Below are 20,305 nucleotides of genomic sequence, written 5' to 3'. Positions count from 1 at the left end.
CGACGAGAGACTACAGATACACTAAAGCGAAATTATTGAGTATTAATGAATACATACTAGGAGGAAAATAAATTCAGCTTTGTTTTTTGAACGATTTCTGTAAGATCAATATAACAGTCTTCTGAAGCTAGAATTTCAAAAAGTATTTGTTTTATTTTCCTCTTAAAGACATTTTTTGGAAGCTTTCTTAAATATATAGGCATTTCATTCCAAATTTTTGTTCCGATTCTAGAAAATGAATTCACTTGAATTGAGAGTCTAGAACTTTGTGTGTAAAAATTATTTGAGACAGAGGATCGAGTATTGTAAGAATGAATATCAGAAATGTCTTGAAAGAGATCTTGAATGTTTCCGGGAGCATTTCTGTGTCTTATTTCAAACATAAGGTTAGCTAAAAGCTCATAATACAAAAATTTTAACGGTAAAACACTGGCATCAATAAATAAAGGAATCGTGTGTTGATTTCGCTCAGAAAAATAAATAAAGCGAAAAGCTCGCTTTTGGAGCTTGAGAAGCTTTTCAAGGTGTGATTTATATGCTTGGCCCCAGGCCACCAAACCATAAGTTAAATAAGGAGTAACTAAGGATCTATCAATTGGCTTTTTTACCGTGCGTTTAGGTACGGTACAATGACAACAGTACGGCTGCCTTGAATCGGGAAATTTTCTTTTACAATATTTGCCTCATTAGGATAAGAGGCTCAGTTCCTGATCAAGCTGCTAAAGTGCTAGCTCTAGGTACAGAAAGGGCAAAGCTCTATTAACTGTCCCAAGGAATTTGAGCCCTATATATTGCATAGCTTTTGCGTGACGCGGGTTTAAATACTCAAAATATAACAAAGAATGTATGGGTTTATTAGCGCTTTTGCCACACAGAAATTTTCCACTTTTTAAAATCCAATTTCTCCTTGAATATTAAACTAAGGGAGCCTTGACATTTTGCCAGTTACTAAGCTCTACACGTTCTTTAAATGTCTGGTGTCAACAAGTATACAAGATGATGTATTTACTAAGACATCTTATATTAATTAGGAAAAATGCAAACAATCACGTCAGTAAACATCCCTGTACTGCTTGAACATGACTAAGTCCTTTTCAGCTTAACGCAACTTCATTTACGCAATCTATTGGTTTCACTTGTTTATCTTTTAAGGAATATGAAGTGCTTTGTTTCCTTCATAATAACTTGGGCCTTGGTGGCATCATACCCTCTTGATAACCAAGCTCAGGTGAGCAAGTTACCACCGTACCTAGCGTTTTGTCAGATTTCTTAAGGTGATTCCTTAGTATTGCATTGCGCATCCCTATTGCGCACGATTTTTGCGTCATTAGCGCGCGCACATGAGCGCGTGCGCGTACAAAACGTAAGAGATTTCCTTCAAACTAAGCTCGATGGCGAAATAAATGCTCCTTTTCTCTTAAACGAGCACGGTGACCCCCACTTTTTATTTCATAATTTCAATCGGAGAACAATATCCTCAATAACTGAGACAAAAATTAGCAGAAATCTATGGCTACTTTTTTGGCAAATGAAATAAATACTAGAGAGGGAGACATAACGGGCCCAACAGCTCATGTCCAAATTATGTTTCCTTAACACTTGGAATATCAAATTTTCGCCAAAAAATACCGTTTTTAACTGTTTAGTCAGGTTTTTTGGCTGCCATGACGCTAAAAAAGCCTGAGTTTTGCTAAGAAAGCTTTTTTTTAACCAAAAGGAGAGCTTTCGAGGATTACATACAAAATTGAGCAATATTTCAATTCCGCGCATGCGCATAAGCCCCAATTTGGACTCTTTTTTTGCCATTACCCGTTCTCAATTTTGTTTGTTGCCCCTTTTTTCTCGGCCATTTTACTCTGGCTACCTTTCGCATTGCATCTTCTTTCTGGCTGCCGTGAAAAGTTGGATGTTAATTACGGGCGAAGCCTAGAAATGGACCTCGATCGATTATAGACATAGTGGACCATTTTACCACCGTTTTTGCACCAAAACTGATAACGTTGTTTTTCTATTTGTGACGTCGGAATGTCGTCGATATCTAAACCTGGCCATTGTACGGAAAGGCCGCCTAGGCTAGTCCTCCTATCTGCTTATCAAGAATATCTGATGACATTTAAATTGATGGCGTCACGAATGGTACAAAGAGCACGACCTTTAATTACGTGTATATGCGTAGTTGGGGCTCAAAGGGTTAAAAGGATAAAAAAAATGCACGATATTTGAAGAAATTCTTTCTGGGACATAGATGAATAAACAATCAAAGAAAATCAAACTTTGTGTGATATAACACGCTTCACTGAAAAATAATCGAGCTTATTTGTTGCGCACCGAGATTACCAATGTCACCTAAGTTACCGTATTTGTCAGCATTGTGGCATGAAAACAAGCACAGTGACCCCCTCTTTTTACTACGATTTTAATATCTCCTTGTCCTGTAACAACAGCATATCAAGTTTCATGGGAAATATATGGCGGGTTCTTTTACTAGAGAATCACCTTAAAAAGCGAGCTCTTTTATGACACGTTGCTTAAAAATGCTTCATATACATCAGCTATTTATTTCTTCAACAGGACGAAGATCGAGACGATGGAAAAGATCTTGGTTAGTCTACAAACCGGTTTTTTTGTATTAGTTACCTCGTTTTAGAACGTCCGATTCAACACCGTGATTTTGCGTCAATTGGATTAGATCATGAAAAGCTTTTGAGCTTGATACTGCTGAGCTTTCCAAAACTCAGTGAATATAAAAACCTGGGCTAACCAACGCAAAAAGAACACGAACCTTGTTTTTTGAATGGGCATGGTTTCTTTTTTCGAAGTTTATAGCTCAGCATTCACTAGTTGATATTGGTTGGGTGCCTTATCTGGGTTTGTAGGGACTGCTCAGTTGTATTTTCGTTCGTTAGTGATTTCGAGCGACTATGACTGCAATAATTTTTGTAGTTTATTTTGTATCCATTCGTTATACTTTTGCTGATCGAGCTTTTAGTTGCTTTAATTCAACGGCTCAGCCAAGAAAAAAAAAAAAAAAAAAAAAAAAATATATATATATATATATTCTGTCTGTTTTTACAAGCGCGATATAAAAAGCCACCGTTGTTTAGTGAAAGCTACAGATTTTTGTTCAGTTGTACTGTATGCCTTTTTCTTTTATTTATAGAAACACGTTCAAGTTACATCCCGGAGCTATACATCCCAGACATTCCCGACATATATATCCCAGACATCCACACATACATCCCGGAGCCATACATTTCGTCCATCTACCGGCGTAGGCACAAACACAAAAGCAAAGGCAACAATGTTGGTAACGTTGGCCAAGAAGGAATCAACAAGGGAAAGGTTGATGTCGGAAATCAAGTTAACAGCAAACGTCAGATGTCGTTTGGGGCTACCGCAGGCAATGTAGGCCAACAAGGAACCAACTCAGGGAATGTTGCTGTCGGGCATCAACTGAACGGCAAACGTCAGATGTCTTTTGGGGCCACCGGTGGCAATGTAGGCCAACAGGGAACCAACTCGGGGAATGTTGGTGTCGGAATTCAAGCGAACGGCCGAAAATAAATTAAAAAAAAAAAAAATAAAAGATTCCATTCTTGGGCTTCACTTAGACAATGGAAAACGGCTTCCAATTGTAGTTTAGTACTGTCTGCGTTTTCAGAGCTGATGGCATTTTATCGATTACAGGGAGCAAAAACTGTAGAAGCAGTAAATGAATAAAGGGTGTATGAAAAGCCGTTTCACAGTTTACTGATGAGTCACACATCCACTCGTCTTTGATGGGATTTCCATTGAAGTAAGGGTTGAACAGGAAAAAAAAAAAAGGTTCCAAAAATATTGAAACTGGATCCAAGAGTATTACGTGATTCGGCAATCGAATCTAATGGAGAGCTGAATCCAGCAGTTGTGTTTATGTGCCTTAAATTTTCCATAACAATATCTCCCCGCCTCTGAACATACCTCCTCCTCCTAAAACCTTGTAATGCCGGATGGGTTTAACTCATATCATGACGCGTACTGTCAGAATCCCAACTAGGCGAAGTTAACTCAGTTGGAAAAAATGACCCGAGTAGGTGCGAAGAATACTTTTAACAAGTTTATGTGAAACTCTTAGAATTGGTACGGAATATTTAACAATTATTCTTTGAAATCGAGATAAATATTCTGCCACTATTCACCGAGATTAAAAGAATAACTGTTCTAGTATACACACATAAAGTGATCTTGAAAACAGGCACAAAGGAAACCAGTTTAGCTGACCTCTCAATTTATGAGTGGAAAACGTGCAACGTGAACAATGTTCGTTAGCCAGAGATAGCGAACCAATCAAATTATTACTTGAAACACCAACATCACGGTTGTGTCCTGGTGTACCGGTACGCAGAGGGAATAACCATTGTACTCCTTTCTTTACGAACCTTTGTTTAGCTGTTAAACATTGCTGGGTCTTTTGTATCGGTTCTTGTGAAGCGGTACACGAGGACAGAACCAAGATCACCGAGTGTATATATACTAGGCAATGTCATTAAAAACTGGATCATCAGACAATGCAATTCAAGAGTTTCTATTGACATACAGGCCCGTAGACAAGTTTTGAGAATTTTGATTTGGGTTTTGTAACTCTGCGGTGAGGTTTTCTTGTATTGTTTGGTCTTCTGTTTTGAGGTTGGATAATCTCAAACTACACAAAACTAAAGCACTGAAAAACTCTTGTGCACAAGGAAAAATTAACTTTTAATCCTGAGTTAGCTTTAGCCAGATTTACAACAAGTTAACCTGACACGAGCCCGCGATCCAACCAAAAACTAGCACTTGGTCAGCGATCAACTTTTAAAAACACGTGACCTCGATGAACTCTAAACATTAGCCCGCGATATGGTCACGCTATACTGGTCAGCGGATACCTTGTTTTGACAGGTGTCAATTGACCATAAAATGGATGTCCAATATCCAAGAAGTACGCTATAAAACAATTCCGCATGTCGCTGTCAACCTATTAGCTCGGTTATGGCCGTCATCTTGCCCGACTCCACTGTCGTCGTCGTGCATACGCACCCACGAGCAATACCGCTAGCCATGATAACCAGAGAAAATCAACATGGGTTTCCTTTACTTTCCTATATTAGTATGGTGCTCCGACTGGCGACCCTTCGGGCCGCCGGAGCTCCGTTATTAAGTTAAATAACTTAAATTATAGTTATAAAAGTTTATTTTTCCCGCAGTAAAAAATCTAAAAGGTTTACAAATGTCTCGTTGAATGGGTTTTCTGAATTTCGCCCGCGCGCACTCTAGGTATAAAGTATGTAAAGAAGGAAGGAAGAGGAAGACAGTAAAGCTTGGGAGCTGAGTGTTACTCTTGAAGAGACGACTTCAAACTACAGTTTAATAAAAGAACTAGAGTATCTCTACCTACAGTACCACAGTCTGGCTCTGAACAACAAGTACCGTCTCGTTTTGATTTTTTCGACGTGACTGACATACATCTGTACAGCCATTGACATGACTCAGCTGCCCTCTTCCTTTCCCTTTCCCGCTGTTCTCGTCGCCTCAAAATAAATTATATATACCTAGCTCACAACAAGCGCAGAATGACGACCAGAACTTGAACTTGAATTGTTTTGTCTGTATTTGAAGTAGTCTCTTCAGTAAAGGGTTTTCAGAGCTTTTCAATTAAATAAGCGCTTGGTATTTTTGTGTGTGTAAACTCCAAATTATATTTTGGTTGATAGAGGTTAAGTTATCGGCTAGTTTTAATTTTAGGCGTGAAAATGACTGCCCTTTTGGACCTTTTGATACTACCGGTGAGGGTTACATGGAGTCGATAAATAGGTGTTCAATTTAAGCGTGCAGCGCCGAGCTCCTAGTCAGTCCAGAATGGTGATAGCATAAGATATTTTGGCTTTTGGTTTTGAGTAGGAGTCCTCCTTATTCAAACTGCACAAACAACTGAGAAATATGTTTTTAGAGAAGTAATGAACTAACTTAAGAGCAGCCGTCCCGTCAGTAAAAATCGTTAGAGCTGTTCGCCTGTGATTTTTAACACTCAATTTCGCGATTTTATCAATCGGGATACCTTGACATGAAATGGCGAATTTTGTTCGATGTACCAATTGCACACCACTTGCATCTCGCGCTGTTAACTTTCTTGCTTTAACTGTAATACCACACCATGTAACAAGTTGCTTTTTTCTGCTCTCAATTTGGCCTTTTTTTTTGTGACGCTGTAATCGCTAAAATGATATTTATATGGAAACACTTCTAATATTGTGGTTAATGAAAACAAACGCGGCCACACAACGCTTTTCATGCTTCGATGATCCCGACAAGAAAAAAAAAGGTTCTTATGAAACTTACGACGGCTTGACGCAGACTTTTATACCACCCGGTCTTTGACTTTCAATAACTTGAGTAAGATTTATGAGGGGAAAACTCAAGCAAATCTAATTATTTTCGGAATGCTTCGAACAAAACAATTGATTTCATCAGGCCCAAATACGAATTTGTAGGTTAAGTGAACTTCAAAGAAAAGAAGGCTGGGGTGAGCGAGTGGCTGACTGACCGAGTGACTTATTTCCGCTCTAAATCATGATGAATTTTACAGTTTAAAACAAAAACGAAACGGAAAAGTATGGGATCGAAAACAGTTGAATTATTAATTACCTTTACCGCAATCCTCTCAAGCCAGTACTCTATGATCTAGAAAATTACACAAAACTTGGCTTCGACGACCACAGTTTTATTCTCATGTTAAAGGATGGCGCCCGTGTAGAGAGCATTTTGGGGGAACTGGCCAAGTGAGGGAGGTACTCCTTAACGTAAAACAGCCAAAACAAGTTCAATTGCAAGATGTATTTAATATCTTACTTTCGATTCCTGACCTTTTCGTTCTTCTCTGGATTACACTTCTCAGAAAGTTCTTCTCTGTTATTCACATACAGTATGGCTCCTTTTCAAAATCCTCTTCTCACAATTGAAGATTATATGTATTTTCGAACACTTAGTAAGATGCATATACACTAAATATCTTTCCTTAACAACTTAAGGCTCAAGAGATTGCAAGCATATGTTTATCACGCTATTTTTGTCACTAACCATATTTTTCACTTATGTTAAACTTAAACCTAAACACATTTAATACAGCTTTCACTGGCAAACATACACTAAAAACCATTTACCGGAGAGACACCTAAGTTTGATCAAATAAACAGATCACGACTCAATTCTCAACTGTTCTATGATACTGTAAACAAGAGGCAGCACCCAAGTTCCTTGAGTTCCTCAAGTAATGCATTTACTGGAAGTTGGACAATCAACTAAAGCATATTCGTAAGTATAGGTTTTAGAACCGAGCCATGATGTCCCAAAGTGGACGTGGTAAAATTCGTCAAATCCATCATCAGTAATTACAGATCACGCGGGAGAATCACACTACTTCATAAACACTTTTTAAATCTTGAACCATTCTTGTTGTGTTTTACTTTTTAAAACAAAGAAAAGGTGTGAAGAAGGAAATAAAAACAATTCAAAATCTTTCAAAGGCCAGTACTCTGTGATAGGAACACCTACAAAACCTGGTTTCAACAATTTATAATATAACAATATAGAAGTTTTCATACTTGTATATATTTGACTACAACTGTAATGCCACAAAATATGGAAACTATCCTTAACTAAATTTGACTGTGAAGCTAGTACTTTTCAAATCCCAAAAACAAAGCCTTGAATTGATAGTATCAAACACTGATTTCGCGTAAATGGCTTTAAATCAAAAAAAAAAAAAAAAAAAAAAATAATAATAATAATAAAACAACTTTTTTTCTGCTTGCTCTCGTCTTGGCTTTTTGTTAAGCCTTTACTTGGTCTGCCTTGGCAGCCCAGAATGAGCTTCTGCATGCTCATACAGCTTAACATCGTTGTAATCTTTGTTATGGCTTGTTATTTCAATTCGGTGATCCACAAAATGATACTCTGGCAACTGGACAACCTTCTTGGCTCTGCATGCAAAGGAGCAAACAAACTCGAATTAGTGACACTAAGTCGGGTGCATCAGCATATAACAAATACAATACTGTTTTACAAGTGCAAACTACTAGCACTGATCGTTACCAGCTTCCGAAATTGACTATCCTGATAAAAAAGAAATATATTCCCTTCAAGGTAAGGTTGTTCGCTGTGTAATAACTGGATCTTGCCTTTGGGGTTCAGATAGTTTCGGATTCGTGTTCAACACTAATCCCCACATGGGGAATCTCTAATCTAGAAGTCAGAGCTAAGGTCACTGATTCCACTGTACCAGTAACCTCTAAAACTTAGTCGTGTTTTGATGATCTTGTTCATGTCTCGTTACTGTGAGTAATCAATATCTTAAACGCATGATAAAAAAGAAAAACTTACTTGTAAGTAGTTTTGAAGTCACATCGGTAATGGCCACCTCCTTCAAGCAACAGGGCCATGTTAACATCACCCTTCAGCACTCCATCACGCACATACATTTTCTCAGTGGATGGCTCCCATTTCACGGTTTTCTTCTGCATAACTGGACTATTGGCAGGAAAGTTCACCCCATCAAATCGAATTTCATAGAAAAAACAGTCACGGTTGTCGACGTCTTTCTTCATTCTAATAAAAAAGAAACAAAACATAGTCAGTATTACCATGCATGCAAAGATAAAAGGAACACTTTGTCATCTACAGGCATAGTTGGTAATATAATTTAATAGGTGATACCAGATGAAACCAGTGGCGACTTTTGCCTTTTAGTATACATACTGAGAAGCATTTTGGAAAAATGTCTTAAAATGCATGTAGCCCCAAAAAATATTTTTATCGGTATTAACTATTTGTATTGTGTGGAGCAAAATACCGCAACCAGTTGTGTTGTAGGTTAAAACTGCGATCTTTTATGAATTTATTATGTCGAGATTATTTAGCACACGACCGAGGACAACGGAGACTGAGGCTAGTGTCGTCAAAGAAGGAAATTGGCGCCAATTTAAGACTGAAGAGAAGAGGACTATATTTTGAAGAAGTTGTAATGAATTTCCGTAGTATGTGAATGAAATGATATTTTCTTGGCGATATTAAACATATGAGTTGTTTAGATGTATTATTGCACGTTCATCGTCCAAACTTCTCCAGATTCTAAACTCTGGAAGACTGTTTACACGAGCTTGCAAGTACCAGCTGATGTAGCGTACTCATTCCACAGGGAGTGTAAAGCTGAACTAAATAAACCGCAATCGCTTCGAAGATTTGCAGATAGAATTTTGGAATACTCTGACTTGGGATAACTATTTGCATGGCAATTCTCCGACAGAAGTATCACGTTTTGATTTTATTGTGGTGGCTATTCGTTCAGATCAGTAAACTATATACAAGCGCGAAGTGCCCCGAATCGAGTTGATTATTCACGTAGTACGTGTAAACAGACTGACAAGATTTGAAACTCTGACACAAATCAGATACAGTGACCAGAATCACTTAATACATTCAAACAAAGATAATACTTTGAGCCGAGAAGATAAATTACCTTGAATTCTACTAAAATTATTTAACCCGAACGAACCAAAGCTATTGTAATTTTGATTTCATCGTTACTCATTCTTCGCTGCAGAATCGCCGTTCGATCGAACCTGATAATGAAATCTTGTGGTTCACACATTATATAGCAAGAAAGAAATAAGAAAGTTAAAACTGTACCGAAAGAAAAAGAAGGGGCATAAAGAGATTAAGAAGGCGCACAAATTTAATTGACTTGAATGGAACTAAAAAGTTCCTATAAATCTTCTTCGCGAGAGGCATCAGATTTACATCTTACTTACGTTATGTCATTTGTGGCGATGCAAATGCCCCCGTCTTCATAACTCATTGCTCGTTCCCAGGAATACCCATCAGGAAACGACTGCTTGAAATAGTCTACTATATTATCTGGGTATTTGGCGAATACCCTGTTGCCGTAATCGAATACTGTTGTCAAGATATCGAAAGCGAAAGGCAGAGGTCCGCCGTCTATGACTGTCAGGTCCATAGTCTGTTTTCCCCTAAAACACAAACAAGAAACCAAAGACGTAAGAAAACGTACTATTCATATGCAATGCAGAACTTATTTTTAACTTGCGTCCTTTGTGAACACGAAGGGTGCGTCCCTTTGGGATGATCCGGATCAGGATCAGTGATCCAAGATCACTCGGATCATGGTGCATCAAAGGAACCGATGAATCCGTGACCAGAGTGGATTCGTCGGTTCCTTTGATGCACCATGATCCGAGTGATCTTTGTTCACTGATCCGGATCCGAATCACCCCAAAGGAACGCAACCTATGATATCGAGAGTTCCTCAAAGCGTCGCACTAGTTTGCTGAAGAGATAGGTGACTACAATGATCAAACATTTCTAAACTTTTACTTACTCGAAAGGCTGGCCTCTTCCTTCCCCTGTAATCACGAACTTGTGCCCGTTTACAGCACCGTCCATACGCAGCTTGATCTTCATTTCTGGTTTAATCACACTCTGCGGAAAGAAATTGGGAAGAACCTGAGATCAGTCACTAATTCAGAATAAGCAGTAGAGAAACCTTTTCTCGTGTAACACTTACCATGATGGTAGACGCAAGTAAGATTTTAGCCCAATACAGCTCGTTTTGTTCTCGATGTGCTCTCTTCTAAATCACCAGCGTGAATGGGACGTCAGCGCTGAGGATGCTGCTTTAAACCTGAATGTCACACCCAGAATCGAACCAATTATAAGCCAGGAACCTTAATGTAACAAACAACCCATTGTAACAAACAGCAACCCTTTGATGTCTATCCGAAGCCACACGTTTTCGTTGTTCACGTGAAAATCACCTTGGAGTATCGACTAACAAATGCAATGATAGAATTATTTTAAAGAAGGACTTTTTCATATGGAATTATAGAATTAATCATATCATCAAGTAAAGATATTGTTATCTTGATTTTCAATTCCGTTAGCATTAGGGTTAACCTTCATTGCTTCGGTTAACAAGAAGTTGCAATATGACATCAAAAGCGCGGTCATTTTCACGGTTATCCATAATATCTACCTGTCTCCCCGACGCAATCAGTCATTCAACCAATCTAATTTGGTTTAAAAGATTTCAGTTAAACTAGGCATCACATCCTGATTTTTTTATCAATCATTTTAATAAGATTTTTTTTTGTTACACGAAGAGTTGGAGCGGAGATACATCCTTTCTAATAAGTTATTGTATTTAATAACTTATGTAATACTCTTTAATAACTTATATAATTTATATCCTTCATTTCGTTAGCGTTAACCTTCATATTAAGAAAGAGTCACACTAGAAAGTTTATCGAGTAACCTTGAATACAACCAGTGAACAAACCAAGTATTTCTGACATTCTGTAATGTCCTTGCCTCTATTCCCCTGAAAAGGCAACACGTGTTTAAGTGCTTTTAAAATGGTCAGCTCTTGGGATGTCAACTAACTATTTTTCGCAAGTGTGATCGTGTGTGCGGTTTATTACGTAATAGAGCGGTTTTCGATTGAATCAAATGTAATCAGACAATTACTTTGGTTTTGGTTTTGGTTTTGGTTTTGGTTTGACTACGGTTTTAGATGAGCTGAGTAGTCTAATTGATAAGTAATTTGTTTTGGTTTTGGTTTCACGACACTCAGTTGAAAACCGCTCTATCGTGTAAGAGGAGAAAGTCAATCGGCCAGTTAAACATCTGGCTTATGGTTTAGACATAACCTAGCCACAAGGTCACCTCTCCATCTCTAATTATGTAACCTTTTCTAACCTTTTAATTATTTCATCTTTTACCAATTGTGGCTTTTGAATTTTTTATCAAATGAACAAAGTTAGTAACATTGTTACTATCATTCTAAGAGAGACTCACAATATGGCCCCCAAAACGGGGTTACTTTCACGGCTAAGCTGCTTTTCACATGGCTGGTGAAAATTAGTAAGTTTACCGTGGAGCCCAGAGGAAAAAAGATAATTTTATGATCTAACAGTGCAAACAGTGAACACTAAAAGTATTTCTGCAATGTTGAATGTCCTTGGCCCTTGATTAAAAGTAACTATAGCTATTCGAAATATCGCCTGGAGAGGTACATGTAGGCCTGTGGTGGAACTATTTATCAACAAAATTACTCTAAGCTCGATAACTTTTACATATGTTTTTAAGAGGCGCCGAGTTACGACAAATGACTTAAAAATATCCCACAAGGATAAGCTCTAAGGCTTATCTCGCCTGACAAAAGCTCCACGGCCTTAAGGCGACTTTTGGCGATGTGGGCGTCCCTCTCCTCGGTTTGCACGTGTTAGCAGTGCACTTCGCCTTCACCTGCTCTCCACTTCGTGTTGACAGAGTCGTTTTTTTTGTAAAATTACATAATTTCATGTAGAACGAGCGAAGCCTGTTTCAGGGACATAATCAGTCATTCAATCAATCATAATCTCGAATTGGCTTAGCGGTAGATTTAAATCAAATTAGTAATCACATCTTAGGTTTGTTATCAATCGTGCTCATTTTTCTCAAGCAAAAATTGGAAAAAAAGGTCAGCGTTTTGTTTTTGAAATTGGAAGAGAGTTCAGGATCATTCAATAACTTCTGTAATACTCTACAATAACATATATAACTTTTATTATTCATTACGTTTCTCAGAGATCTACACTTCTCCACGATTTAACACAAATGATGGGAACTTGGATTCCGACCACGATGCAAATCAGTAATTAATTTCCCTCAAATTTCAATGCAATAGGTTATTTTCAAGTAATCGGACCTTCGTTTGGTAGTTCCAAGCTTGTGTTTAATTGGTCGGTGGCATGACGTTGACAACAGGGAGCTTAAGCAATGACGACGACGACGCCGAGGACGACGCCTAGTAAAAACTGAATTGATATTTTACCAGCGAAATTCGCAATTGTCTAGATATGTTAGGTAGGCCAATGGCTCTAAAAACGTATTTGAGCTAAATATGCAACGGCGGCGTTCAATTCCAAATGGAAATACGAAAAATGAGCCGTCGTCGTCCAAGTCCCTTGGACGACGCAGAACTTGGTCATTTCACGTTGCTGCTGTGCAGAGGACGGCAATGCAAAGAAATGTACGAAGACTTGTAACGCACGTGCAGAGCTATTGTTTTGCTCATTAAACCTTTTGTTTGGTGACGCTCTCGTTGCCGTCGTCGTCGCGGTTTGCTTAAGCTCCCTAGCATCGTCTATGAGGTGTTATAAGCTTGCAAAACTTTACGAGCCAAAGGTTTGGGCTTTTTTTGCGTGGATACGGTTGCTTCAAGCGAATTGATAGGGTATGGAGATTTCACGGATGAAAAAAAAAAAATGTTCCTCAATTATAATTGCGCCAGCGTGTTTGAGGCCTGTTTTAATATTTCAAATACTCTTCTCTCTAGATCTTTATAGGCCTTCTTCATGTGACGAAGATCAACAAATATTCTATTCGTGTACTTCAAAATAGAGTTTCTCAACAATCAATCCAAATGTCAAACCATAGGCGTACGAGCACCTTCGGACTTGGGGGCGGTGACCTTCTTGCCCGAAAAAACAACAACAACAACAACAAAAAAAACGCAATGTCCGAATGTGTGAGTGTTGAAATCGGGAGGCAAACACACTCAAATGGCTTGAAAAACAAAAGCGTTCACATTCCCACATCAAATGAAACTAGTACTTCAAATTATATTATTATTCCAAAAATAGTTTTAATTAGCTTGCATACTCAATAACCTCTATCAACAGTTTCAATCTAGTAAAATCTAAAACTTATCAAGAGAAAAAGTTCTAAGAAAAAGTAATTAACTGGAAACTTTATTTACCAGTTTTGGAATTCACGCCAGCAGGATTATTTTGTAATTCTCTCAACTAAATTCTCTCAGCTGTCGTTGCCCAAATCACGAGCGTTTTGCCCGAAAAATCGTATAATTTTCGTAGCCGGGGGTTTACAGTCCCCCTCGCCCCTTTAGCTTGTACGTCTATGTATCAAACACACATACGTTTGTAGTCCGTCATCTACTGATCGACAATGTTCAGTTTTTTTGGTCGTGCGTGCGAGCACTGTCTGCATTGTGAGATCAAGGGTGAATTTAATTATCTCGTTTCCTCTGGGCAACGCACTCAATTTAGTAATGTTCATACTTTTAGTGCCCACTCTTTGCATGGTAAGATCGTGTAAGCTATGGGGAAAATAAAATTATCAATAATTTTTCGTGTTACTCGATAGACTTACTAATGTTCACCACCAATGTGGAGAGTACATGTGAAAGTGACTGTGCCTTTAATACCATATGGTGACTGCATTAAATAGGTAAGTTAACAAAAATGAAGATGAAGATAATAAATAGAGCTAATTGACTTTTTCTAATTGACTTTTGCTAATTTCGTTCCATTTAATTTTAAATTACTCTGTGAGATCAAGGGTGAATTTAACTATCTCGTTTCCTCTGGGCAAGTTGCTAAATATAGTATTTATAACCAGCTATGTGTACCAGTCGTCTGTCTGTAGAAAAGTTTAATTAGTCGTAAAAATGACCACGATTTTAATGCCATATTGCGAGTCTCTCTTAACCAAAACAATTAAGGTTAACGGCAATGAAAAGAAGTACAAAGTAAGAAAAAATAACTCTTCTTTTTCTCGCATTTTTGAACTTAAAATAAAGATAATTCCACATGAATTATGTTTGATTACACCTGTCAAAAATAATTGATTGACTGCCCCGAGGCTGATCATTTGAAAAACATTTAGACAGGTGTTTTTTCTTTTTTAAAGCGATAAAAACCACGTCGGGTTATTTTTTTCTTTTCTCGCGACGGGGTGGCCTTTTATAGCGGGTTAAGTACATTTTAAAGGGACAGTATCACGAGCTGCACATATGTAAAACTGCTTTTTCATAGCGGCTAAAAGATTTCCTTTAAGACGCGATTTTTAACGTAATGTGTTATTTTGTAGCTGAGGAAAAGCAGATTTGTCAAAACTAAGTTATTTTGAGGTCGGTTCGAGTTTCTTTTTTTTCTTTTAATAACTTATAACTCGTGCCGTGCTACCGGCCTGTCGGGTCGCTGCGTGACAAGACAAGTTCATAAATTCACCAGTGCCTACCGAATCGTGTAAATATTTTTTCCCCATGACATCTCCACAGATTTCTAAGTCAAATGTGCCATTTGAAAGCTGAGTGAATGTTTAGTCTGCAATACTTAATGATGTACAGGCCACGGTACGTTAAATGGCTAAAAAAATAATGCCTTTTTAAAACAAATTTACCATCAAATTGCAACAGGATCCATGCATCTTTCACATATTATGTTATAGATACTTGTTTTCTGCAGCATATCTGTGCAGTGTTTTCAATGCATTCACGGACTTTTCCAGCCTTATCTAACCAAAATTGTCCCAGTGAAAACACAATCAGTATATTGTCAATCAATTAATTGAACTTCCTTGGGGAGTTCTAAGCTTGTGCTTGATCTATCGGCAGCATGACCACGTTGACACCCTCCTAAGCTTGCAAAACTTTAGCAGCCGAAAACATGGACTTTTTTTCGTGGATTCAGTTATGGCCCAGTCTAGAATAGGGTTGCAAAATCAATCTCATCGGGGTCTAGTGTAGGCTTAAGGTTACAGTTTCCAGCGGCATACCCTTATCCCCGGGACACTGACCTGAACAAGAAATCGAAAATTCGTACTGGACGTCTTACCTTGAGTGTGCTCGAGATATTTTTTTAGGGCCATTGACTTTCAGGGGAGTCAAAAAGTCAGGAAAGATCATGAATCACCAAACAAAGCAAAACTGGGCCGTTTGCAGTAGTATGTAGGCTTATACATCAACAGACTGTGAGGGTAGAACATCATTCGATCTGATGCGAACAAAAGGTGTTGTATCGAGTGACTGTTTTTCTTACAAAACTCGATATTACTTGTTCAATAAAGTTCTTCATAAGAAAACAAAGAAAATGACTGGATTTAACAGATGCTGGTCGCCTTAGCCGTTTCTCAGAGATCTACACTTCTCCACGACTTGATCATGACACAAGAAATGGGATATTGGATTCCGACCACGATGCAAATCAGTAACTAATGTCCCTCAAATTTTAATTCAATGGGTTATTTTTATTGATTCCTTTTTCCTTTGGTAGTTCCAAGCCTGTGTCTGATTGGTCGGTGGCATGATGTACAACACCTTCTATGAGGTGTGATAAACTTGCAAAACTCTACCAGCCAAAAGGGTTTAGGCTTTTTTGCGTATATTCAGTTGCTTCAAGCGATTCGATAGGGTTCGTAGATTTGACGGATTAAAAAAAAAATGGCCAAAATGTTCCTCGATTATAGTTGTGCCAGCGTGTTTGAGGCGGCCTGTTTTAATATTTCAAATACTCTTCTGTCTAGATTTTTATAGGCCTTCTTCATATGAAGAAGATCAACAAATATTCTATTCGTGTACTTCAAAATTAAATAGAGTTTCTCAACAACCAATACAAATATCAAACCACACGCGTACGAACACCTTCGGACTTGGGGGCGGTGACCTTCTTGCCCGAAAAAACAGAAAAAAAAAACAAAAAAAAAAACGCAATGCCCGAATGTGTGAGTGTTGAAATCGGGAAGCAAACGCCCTCAAATTGTGTGAAAAACAAAAGCGTTCACAATTCCTACATCTAATGAAACTGCTGATAATATTATAATTCCAAAAATAGTTTTATTCCTTTACCTTGCATAATCCGGCATTGACCTGAAGAGTCTCATTCTAGTAAAATCTAAAACCTATTAAAATAACTGATTTACACCCCAAGGGCTGACCATTTGAAAAGCATTTAGACAAGCGTTTACAGCCTTATTCAAGTTTCGGAAAATCATATGAAATAAGTACCAGTCAAGAAATGTGACAGCAAAAGGTTTTAATTATTTTTTAAGGAGAGATGAAAAACTTTGGCCAGTCACTTTTATCCCGACCGGGTTGACTTTTATCACAGGCCAAGTACACGTGACATTCCAGAAATACTTTTATTGTTCACCGCACGGTAAGATCGTGCAAGGGAAAAATAAAATTATCACTTCTCCCCTAGGTTACTCGATAAACTGAATAATGTTCACTACTTATGTGAAGAGGCGCAGAATATACGTGAAAATGACTGCGCTTTTAATACCATATGATGACTACATTAAATATACAAAGTAAATTAACGAAAGTGAAGTTTATTGAAGATAATGAAAAAGACTTAATTTACTTTATTTCATTCAAGGTTAATTTCAATACGGCTTGTTTGTCATCAGTCGGCTTCAAGGGTTCCCGACTTATAATTGTTTTTTTAAAAGAGCATTTCGGGTGTGACATTCAGGTTTTAAGTAGCACTCTCCGTGTTGAGGTCTCATTGACCTCGGAGATTTCGAAGAGAGCAGATCAAAGAACGAGAGCTGTATAAGGCAGACATCTTACTTTACGTCTACGATCATGGTAAGTGTTGCACAGATGATGATGAATTACTCTACTATTTTGTTTTGTTTTGTTTTGTTTTGTTTTGTTTTTAAATTGGTTACTGACCTCAGACTCATGCACCCCAATCTCTTTCCACAGAGTGTGATTAATTTTAAGCCAGGCATGAAGATCTAGCTGCGCTTGGAAGGCACTGTAAATGGGCACAAGTTCGTTATTGAAGGAGAAGGAAAAGGCAAGCCTTTTGAGTAAGTGAAACTTTTAAATTGTCTATTCATTGTGTCGAGGTTTCCGGTCGCATTGCATTAACTGCTTCCAACAGTGCTTAAATTAAGAAAAGAGATGTTTTTCTCAGGCTTATCCAGGGTGCTAGATTTGATACCGAAATTCGCCTAAAGGCGTTCTTCTCCATTCTAGAACAGCAGATACGGGGTCTATCTTTTCAATTTGATATTAAGACCGTTAAAGCGACGAACTGAGAACATAGTGACATCAAGAATTTTAGACTTTGCCTGGAAATCGAACACTAAAGTTTAAAAACTGAAAGAATTGCTCTGAGAGGTTAAAAGTTTTGTTTTTTTTTCTGGTATATATACCACTGAATTCGTAAGCTCTATTTGCCATGTGCTTCTAAGCCAGCTAAACTCTACCTGAAAACAAACGTTTCTTTCAATTCAGGGCGGGATTGCATTAGATTGAATGGCACACCCAGTACAGTGGGGCGTGATCAAGCCATAAGTAATATTAATCGCACGTGTTAAGTTTTTAAACCTCCCAATTCTAATTCTAGTTTATTACGTGTTTTTCGCCTGGTTTCTTATGTTTATTTTATTGTTAGCTTTTCTTTTCTTTAAGAGGTCGTTGGGTTGCCATTTATGTCAAAGTAAGCACTGAAAAGGTGCACATTATTGAAAAGAGCGGGCAACCAGTGACCCAAACGGTGAACTCTCTGTTATCTTTACGGGTGTAAACGTCCAGTTTTGTGAACTCGATACAAATGAATATGGACAATTAAGACAGAGTTTTTATGTGGCATCCTCCTAGATTTAAAGAAATGTTGTCATTTGATTTTGATTGAACTAATAAAGAGAAAGAAAAAGATAAAAAAAAGGAAGCCACCAAATATTTCCCAAGGAATAAACAATCCTGCGCTTCACGATGTTAGAGGTCAGATTCTCAATGTCGAAAATCAAATTGATCACTTCTTTAATTAAGGGTGCTGAATAGCAATTGCGAGACTTTGCAAGGCGGCGAGACAAGCGTTTTTCTCTGCGAGCCCGAGACATTTTGACTTTTTAGATTGTGAGACCGAGACTTCAAAGTGTTTTAAGTGCGAGCGCGAGACGTTCAGACTCTTAAAATTCGAGCCCCAGATTTAGTTCACAGCGGCCGTTGAGAGCTAGAATGAGCTTGTACAGCCTTTTAGCCAGCTTTTTTGAACTGGATGGAAGTGGAAATTCGATTATAACACACTACGTTACGATATCCTAGAACAAAATAATTGTTTTTCTGGGACCAAAACGGACGTTGCGGTAGGTTTTGTAGCTTTTGTGGAATTCAGGCAATTTAGGAGAAGTTAGGATTATTTGTAAGTTGCTTCATTGAAATTCAGTAAGAAAGGGGCATTTCCACTGTCTCGACACTGTCTCAAACGACATCAGGTTACTGACATGCCTCCTGCGGAGATAGAAGTATAGTATTGCGTTCCAGCTAGTTAACATTTGTTTCGTTCGCATAATATTACTCTAAGCACCTTTTTCATCTGTTTAGTATCATATTTTTAAAGTTTATTCATAGATCAACTGGTACTATATTGCATTTTGTTGTTGTTGTTGTTGTTGTTGTTGTTTTTACTATTCGAAAGTGTCATTATAAAACAGTTTGAACAATAAGTTTAATGTTTTCTTGTATATTTTCTTAAGTGGTCATGGTAGCATTACTGAGTATATATGCCTGACCTCTCTTTCATCAGAATGGAAGGCGACTGCTTTTTCTATGAACTCGATTTCATGGTTTGAACTTTCCTTTCAATGGTACGGTTATGCAGAAGAAGACCGTGAAATGGGAGTCATCCACTGAGAAAATGTATGTGCGTGATGGAGTGCTGAAGGGTGATGTTAATATGACTCTGTTGCTGGGAGGGGACTTCAGAAGTACTTACAAGTAAGTTTTTATGTGCTTAAGGGATTTGGCGACACAGAATAAGAAGTAAACGACGAAATGTTATCAAGATATGAGCAATTCTTACACGAAGGCTATCTTAAGAGAATCAGAGACCTTAGCTCCGTTTGCTCTCGTGGGGATTTGTATTGGATACTATATCAAAACTACTTGGATCTCAAAGGCAAGATCCAGTAGCAACACAAAACCCTATTTAGCAGGGAATAAGATTGTCTTTTTGTGAGCCGAGAGGAAACTTCGGACGCTGGCATCAATCGGTGGTAGGGGTTTTTACCCATAATACAGTATCCTCATTGTCACATGCTTATGTCTTCTGCCCGCAGTGTTTCTGATCGGAGTTTGTTTGCTCCATTGCAGAGCGAGGAAGGCTGTACAGTTGCCAGACTATCACTATATTGACCACCGCTTTGAGATTTTGAGCAATGACAAGGATTACAACAAAGCTAAGCTGTATGAGAACGCCGTAGCCCGTTGTTCTATGCTGCCGAGTCAGGCCAAGTAAAAGTTTGATAAAAAGCCAGAACGACAACAAGAAGAAACAAAGTGTTTGTAGTTTTTTTTTCAATTTTTTTTTTTATTAACTTGCATTTACTCGGATTAGTATTAGATACTTCCAATTAAAGGTTTTTTTTTTTGTTGCGGGGTGATTACAAGCATTGACTTTTAAACTCAGTTGTACACAGATAC

The 20,305-nt window shown here is 38.0% G+C and overlaps 2 protein-coding genes across 3 annotated transcripts in view; one reads left to right on the top strand and one right to left on the bottom strand.

The window, feature by feature from the left end:
* The window catches only part of LOC149113428 (uncharacterized), an 11,431-nt gene extending 7,695 nt beyond the window's left edge, over window positions 1–3,736 (top strand). For both annotated transcript variants that reach the window (XM_089288301.1, XM_089288300.1), the window contains 3 exons: window positions 1,153–1,228; window positions 2,572–2,602; window positions 3,161–3,736. In XM_089288301.1, coding sequence (XP_089144427.1) covers window positions 1,157–1,228; window positions 2,572–2,602; window positions 3,161–3,564 — 507 coding nt within the window. In that variant the 5' untranslated portion in view covers window positions 1,153–1,156 and the 3' untranslated portion in view covers window positions 3,565–3,736. The remainder of the gene's footprint in view (window positions 1–1,152; window positions 1,229–2,571; window positions 2,603–3,160) is intronic.
* Window positions 3,737–7,833: 4,097 nt separating this feature from the next.
* LOC149113427 (GFP-like fluorescent chromoprotein cFP484) lies at window positions 7,834–10,619 on the bottom strand. Its single transcript, XM_089288297.1, has 5 exons — window positions 10,595–10,619; window positions 10,409–10,509; window positions 9,822–10,040; window positions 8,395–8,619; window positions 7,834–7,994 (listed from the first exon to the last, which is right to left on the bottom strand). Exons 1-5 carry the CDS (start codon window positions 10,595–10,597, stop codon window positions 7,853–7,855), a joined length of 690 nt encoding a protein of 229 aa, XP_089144423.1. The 5' UTR covers window positions 10,598–10,619; the 3' UTR covers window positions 7,834–7,852.
* Window positions 10,620–20,305: the final 9,686 nt, after the last annotated feature.

This window comes from Orbicella faveolata, unplaced genomic scaffold, assembly GCF_042242905.1.
Source record: "Orbicella faveolata isolate gen_17 unplaced genomic scaffold, um_ofav_v1 contig_15, whole genome shotgun sequence".
NCBI lineage: Eukaryota > Metazoa > Cnidaria > Anthozoa > Scleractinia > Merulinidae > Orbicella > Orbicella faveolata.
The sequence above is the reverse complement of the archived record's forward strand: the minus strand, read 5'-3'. Positions and strand labels throughout refer to the sequence as shown.